A 7271-nucleotide genomic window follows, 5' to 3' on the forward strand; every position below is an offset into this window, starting at 1 on the left:
ATTGTGCAATATATAAGATATTATGTAATATAATTTAATTATGTGGGAGTCGAGTACTAATATCAGAGATTTAAAAGAGAAGTATTTTTTTCTTCTTTGAGAAAAGTGATTTGATGCTAGTTAGGGCTACAAGGGTATGGAAATAGGTATTTGCATAGAAATGTAATGTACTTGCAGCTGTTCTGTTACAAAGCCGTTAGATCGTGTAATAAACTTTTTTTAGAAATATGCAAATTTCGGTTTTGAACAGAAAGCAATTCTACGACGAATATTTACAGGTTGCACAATTTAATTATATCTGTAAACAAGAATTTTCTATATAAAGACATTGCTAATTATAATCTTATAGGCGTAGAAAAATTAATTTTTAGCAACTTATTTGCTTTGTAGAAAAATTTATTACAAAAATTCGTTATGCATTTAAAGCTGAAAAAAATCTGACATTGCTTGTAAATTTGATGTTCCTATATATATTCACGATTTCTTTTGCGTTCCAATTAATAAGGCGGTAAAAGATAAAAAAATATTATGAATAAATATTTTAAAGAATAACTGTTAGAAATCGACGATAACTTTATTGTTTGTACCTTATTGAACGTTGGAATAAAAATTTAATACTGAGAATATGTCACAATCTGATCGAAACGAATATTATTAATTGTAGTATATTTTTTGTACGCGCTATTAATTTTTGTTTTATCAGTGCCATATCAAATATAGATATTTCATTTCACGGAACATTTATTTAATAAAATTCAAACATCTCTTGAATAAACTGAAGAAACAGTTTTTCTCTTAAATTTTTTCTAATAACGAATGAAATGATTACGAACGTATAATATGTAAAACAATAGCATAGAAACAATAACATAATTAAGATTTTATAATTATCGTGGAAATGATAATTAGTAATATCTTTGTCTATCATGCTACAAGAAGAATTTTCTTATAATTAAACATGTTATACCTAATATTTATACAAATATTATTTTCAGTTTACAATATTCTTTATTTGATTTGCACATATTTTAATGTTTGTATTAACAGCCAGTATAGATTCTTAAATCTTTTGTTTTTGTACATATTACAAGTAAAAACTAACATAAACATTAATTACATAGATATATTCCATAAAAATATAACTTGTTTATTGATTTAAAATTTCTTATTTCTCTCATATACAATCGAGATCAATTTTTTTATTTCTTTATTATGCTATCTATCTTCTACTGCTTTTTTTATGTATATATTTTTCTAAACAAATAACAGTACATTTTTAGTAATTTCTCTTAAATTCTCATGTATATTTCACTTTGAAGCTGCAGCTTCTAATACTGTAATTTATTCGGCGGAATGTAGTATTTATTGATCAAACAATATATAATTCTTCATAAAAGCATACGGAGTCAGCTTATTTTACTTTATTTATCGCTAATCCACTACTCTATTAATGTTTTATATTTAAATATGATTCTTTGTACATGACTAAACATATAATGCATTGACAGAAATTTATTTGCGTAATATTATCCTAAATTGCACCAAGGAACAATAAACGTCACTTTAATATGTGATATCACTAAATAACCCAAATACTTATTACTCGTAATTGGTATACGAACAATTTTACTACTTTTTAGAAGCCATTGTTAATAATATATCACAATTCAACAATCGGAAACTTGAATTGTAAGAAAATATTACAAAAATATAATTTTACTTGATCAATATTAAGTGACACAAAACTTATTTTATGATTATAAGAAATATGACGTTGATGTCTGTTTTTTTTTTTTATAAAGGAACTAATCGATCGCGTACGGTTGGTTCTATCGAGATTCGTTGATTCCTTAATGACTCGTTAACACCATTTGGATACGCCGACAGAGTGATAGTAGTTTCTTGCTCTTTAATCGGAGTCGCAGGTCGTATATTACCGGCCATAATAGAGAGGCGCATCACAGATCGTTGTTCTCGACGAGAATCGCCCAAGTTCTTTCTTGAACTGACAAGTGAAAAACTTGGTCCTCGTCCACGTGAGCTTAGATCCGATGATCGTCGATGTCGTCTCCGTATTTTATTCGTGGCGCAACATATCAAGTATCTAACGCAAATTACAAAGTTGTTTAGATGTAATCAACCAAATGAGTATCGATTTAATCCCGTAATATTGTTAGTTCTGTTCCTCCGAGGAAGGAAATTTTGGGAGTTTAAAAGAGAGAGATATTTTGGTTTAATTAAATAAGTAGTAATGTGTTATAATACATTTTTTAATATAAAGATTTTCTCAAGTCAGAAAATGATATTTATAAACTTTAAGTTATTTTTGCAAAAAAATTTCATTTAATTTTTTAAAATTGTAATGTTTCATGACATTCATCGCTTTGTCGCTTCTGTGATGGATTCTATAAACTTTAAGCTTACCTGTCAAAGTATTTTCTGAAAGTACCACTTACGCAGTAGAGAGCGATAGGGTTGATGCAGCTGTTGGTGAAAGCAAGGCAGAAACCCAAGATACGAAAGTAGTGCCAAAAGGCATTATAATCTTTTTGTGCAGTTGGATGAATGTAAAACCACAGCATAAAAACATGTTGCGGGAAAAAACAAACAGCAAAAACAATTACGAAAGCCATTACCATCTTTGCCACCTTTTTACGGGCCTGTATTTGCTTTATCTAAAATACGGCATGTATTAATATGCGCACAAATGAATACTTAATGTTTATTGTATAAACTATTTCTATAATAATCTCGTAAATTTTGCACTAAAATGGATTTGAGTGATAAGACGGACTTTAAGAATAGCGATAAAAGTAGATATAGATGTGCAGAAAGAGAACTCTGAATTTAAATTTTGATGAAACGCCTTAATGTCACTGTATGTTATGAATAAATTGTAATTAAACACACGTATGCAAATTACCTGGCCTTGCATTTCGCCAAGTATATTTCTTGTACTTCGCATAAGATGTCTAGCCATCAATATATAGAAAACGGCGATGATACTGAGAGGTATAATATAATAGATGAAGAAGCGACATATTAGTACCACCTTTGGATAATTTGGCCCAAACTCCTCGGGAAACGGATAACATGCCTTGAATTATATGATACATACGTATATTAAAATCATTAGATCATTGCTACACTGGTTTATAAAGTAGAAAAGGACGTCATACATTTTTTAGCTTCTACATATGGTTGTTAATGATGCACTTTACGGACTAGGTCTGAAACGAGATAGTTATAAGTATGATAATCTGACTTACGCAAAAGGTTACGTTCCGATTAACCTTGAAGACTCTAATGTACGAAAAGGAAGCCGGAATTGCACATATTATAGCTAAAACCCAAATCAAGACCGCAATAATTGCAGTGAAACGTGTTGCTCGTCTTCCACTACCTTGAATAAATAATCAGATAATTTAATTTAATTATCGACTTAATTTTTTATTTTTATTACTTAAGAATACAAGTTCTATTTATCTCTATAACAAAATATACGCAATTTTTTATTATAATTTATTGAGAAAAATGTTAATTACTTAGATCAATGATAATGACGTTATTTGTCTTCATGATATCGCACATGATTTCTACAAATGCCAAATCACGCAGCTATGGTTTTATACCTGTGACGTGCAATTTTCGCATAGGATCCACGATAGCGAAAAATCTGTCTGCTGACAGCGCAGTTAGAGTAAAAACGGACACCCCGACAGATATATCCTTCGCGCACTCAGAGAATTTGCAGAGCAATAATCCGAAAGGCCAAGAATCCAAAATGTAGACGGTAAAGGTGAATGGGACACATGTTACTATTACCTATAAGACAAATTGGATAATTATGCAATAATAATCGATTAAAGCAAGAAGAAAATAGCATTAATATACAGTGGTGTAAAGTAATTCGAGATTTGATGATGGTTAAAACTAAATGCTCGAGATTAGTAGTTTTTATTTCAATTTTTATTGTCAATATCTGTTAAAACCTCAAATCTGATATTTGAGCAGTTTGTATTGTCACAGACCGCATCCGTCAATACCAGACATTTTTATTAAAAAGCAGCAACTATCTGTACTTTTATATAAGCTTATCGCAATGCATATCATGTGTAACATTAATGGAATGTAAGTTACTTGTTTCGTATAAAAACAGAGCATTTTAATCTCTGGGATAATCGAATCTGCGATTATCGAACAAAGAAGCTGATACCGGAAATTCCAGGAATATAAGAGCTAGTTCATATTACAGACTAAGAACCACCTTTAGATCGCGTTAATACTATTGTTTGGTATGCATGGCTGAGAGGCGTGAGTCGAGCCATCCGCATTACATAGGATTTACCGTGAAGCGACGATGCGAGAATCGACGAACTCATGCCACTGTACGTACATGTAGTAGGTATACCGACGTCATACTAAAATCGATCGATTTTGCTCTCCTATCCGATGTAACTAGTGTACTAAATCTGATAACTAAACTAACAGGTCTCAATTGCAGACAAAATATTCTTACATCCTATATATGTATGTGTGTATGTATATGTTGTGTATGTTTGCTGTATATATATATATATATATATGTGTAATATAAAATTATTGATAATAAATTTTTTAACTGTAAAAACAATTAAACATTTTGTTTGTATATAGCTACATATTTGTATTTTGTGTTAAAATTAGTATTTTATAGATTAAACGAGTATATAAAATTATGGTTTTTTAAATTAATGTTTTTATTTTAATTTTCTTTATAATAATAAAATTTGTTTGGCAAAATTTGTATACTTTTCAAAGAGAAATTGTATTGGAATTAAAAAAAAAACTTTTGAAATATATAGAAAGATGAAGTAGTCATTTACTATTCGTCAAAAATTGGGGGTGATATTATATGTTAAAACTTTATAATATTTTACTTAATTTGGTAATACAAAGGTTAATCGTATAATTGATATCACTTTTATTTAATATGATATAGTATTCTGTGATAAGAATTATATTTTTAAAAGAAGTTAATATATTTTATTATGTTAAAAAGCCCATAAAAGTTTGCACATCTCAGAAATCATCATAATATTGTTGTATCTATCAAAATTAATTATTATTATATGTGTTAAGCAATGAAATCTCAAATTTTAGCATTTTAAACCATAATAACTTTATACATACTTTGTATGTAATTTCTGATTATTATTATTAATCGTTTTTATGACATTTACATTTTTCTTTTCATGAGATTAAAATTGTGCATTAAGATTAAATATTGATTAGTTTATAATATATAGATACAATTTATAATTAAAATGACAAAAAAGAGAGAGTGGAGGGAAATAAAAATTGTAAAAATATTTAAAAATGAAAAACCGATAAGAACAGGCCGTAATGGTCAAGCTGGATCTTGGGTGCTTCCATATAATTGCGTGTGAATTTATATACTACGAATGTAGATTTTTAATTAAGGTCCGAATTTTTTTCAGACTTGAAACGCAAGCTCTACTAAATTACCATAGTACTATAATTATCACGAGTGATAAAAAAATTTGTATGCAATTATGTCAAAGAAAACATCTCCGAGCCTTATCTGTCACTAAGTTATTTGTTTAAAAAATTATTTGCAAAGTTGGCGCTTGATATATACATATATATAAAATCTAATCTTAATATTGATACAAAAAATAAAATCATAGTAATCAGTATTCTAAAAAATGTATAAAATAAGATATTTATAAAAAAAAAGGTCATTGAAGAATATTTATAACTGAAATATTCTCCAAAATGTATATTGGAACATATAACTTCGCTTAAATTATTAGTGGTTTGCAACATATATATACGTACGAGTAGTTTTGTACGCATCACATAATTTCCTGTAAAAAGGAATGTGTACATAAATTTATATACATATTTACATATTGTATATAAATGTTACGTGCCAATAAATCCCCAAGTGCCAGCGAAAGGACGTACGTATTAGGTACGTTTCTCATGTTTGTATGTCGCAGGATCGTAAGAGCAAGCACGCCATTTCCAGTGAGGCCGATTAGCAAGATCAAAAGAAAGACGATTGGTACGATGTACGTTTCTGGTCGGTCGCTGTATGGCGTATATTCCACTTCCTCGTCATTGATATCTTTTGTGGTGTTGCCAACAAAGTCACTAGCTTCCGTGTAACTTGCCGTTAGTGCCAATGGCGTTAATCGTGTTGTCATCATTAACATTGTAATCGAGGAGGATGGCAAGGCACTTGTCGCGTATGACCACGACATGACCGTTCCGTCTTGTTTTTTTTGTTGTTAATGAGAATATAATCCTCTTTGCATTTTGATTTTTCTTCTTTTATTCCACAATTACAGAGTTTTCAACGCCAATAATAGTTACATTCGCCGGCTGTAAGATAAAAAGAATCATTAATGAGATTTTTACGTATAAAAGGTTTGAAGTTAATTTATTTATTATTGGTTTGAGTCTCTGTGACACTTTATTTTCAATATACATATGAGCATAATCAATTATACGATGTTTGAAATACTCTGTTAAAAATATACAATAACAATAATAACGTGGATAAACTCTGCGAATAAATATTCCATATAATTGGAGGTTTATTAAATTGACTGCATGAGATTATAATCCTTTATAATATTATAATTAACTAGGTCTGCCGTGAATCCATGATGTTCCAGTTTATACTTAACGTAACATTTTAACATGAAACATCAGATATTCTGACAAATATTTCATGTGTTGTATAAATACAAATCATGTGAATGTAAATATCTAAAAATTAACGGATAACATTTTACGTAGAAGTTATATATATACAATATATATTTATATTGTATAGTGGTACATTTACATTCTACTTTTTAATTTTTTTTCTTCAGTGTTTTATATTTTTTGCAATAAAAGTGTACTGTTTATCAACAGCGAAAATAATTTTTATTTAGAAAGTAAAAGATTGATTTTTATTAGAAATATAAGTTTTCTTGAAAAATATCTAACGAATTAGATGTGTGTGAAAAATGTAGTACTAACAAAAATAAGACTTTATAACTCCGATGGTTTCTCGCCAACGATCGTGGAATTAATGTTAGAATCAATTGACATTACACAATCTCAAATATACAAGACACAAGAAATTCCGCCATACAACATGTTAAAAAAGCGTTCTGTGACAGCATTCACTACATCATACTTTTTATTCTTTCTCGGCTGAAGAAAGTTAAATTCGAAACGTTCCGAACAAATACAATAAGATACTGTATAGT

General features: G+C 28.9%; 1 protein-coding gene across 1 annotated transcript; it reads right to left on the reverse strand.

Moving 5' to 3' along the window:
* Positions 1–1793: 1793 nt before the first annotated feature.
* On the reverse strand, positions 1794–6335 carry LOC108772182 (neuropeptide CCHamide-1 receptor). Its single transcript, XM_018537671.1, has 6 exons — positions 5937–6335; positions 3633–3825; positions 3270–3403; positions 2924–3097; positions 2425–2675; positions 1794–2104 (listed from the first exon to the last, which is right to left on the reverse strand). Exons 1-6 carry the CDS (start codon positions 6267–6269, stop codon positions 1795–1797), a joined length of 1395 nt encoding a protein of 464 aa, XP_018393173.1. The 5' UTR covers positions 6270–6335; the 3' UTR covers position 1794.
* Between the last annotated feature and the right edge of the window lie 936 nt (positions 6336–7271).

Source organism: Cyphomyrmex costatus, unplaced genomic scaffold (assembly GCF_001594065.2).
Source record: "Cyphomyrmex costatus isolate MS0001 unplaced genomic scaffold, Ccosl1.0 scaffold18, whole genome shotgun sequence".
Taxonomy (NCBI): Eukaryota; Metazoa; Arthropoda; class Insecta; order Hymenoptera; family Formicidae; genus Cyphomyrmex; species Cyphomyrmex costatus.

What these genes read in the sequence shown, in the direction of transcription:
- LOC108772182 (XM_018537671.1), bottom strand. Translation starts at nt 6,269, where the DNA reads ATGTCGTGGTCATACGCGACAAGTGCCTTGCCATCCTCCTCGATTACA. An exon ending in TGGCACTTGGGGATTTATTG is followed by an intron (nt 3,826 to 5,936) that starts GCACGTAACATT and finishes TTTGTCTTATAG; the next exon opens with GTAATAGTAACATGTGTCCC. An exon ending in GCGAAAATTGCACGTCACAG is followed by an intron (nt 3,404 to 3,632) that starts GTATAAAACCAT and finishes TATTTATTCAAG; the next exon opens with GTAGTGGAAGACGAGCAACA.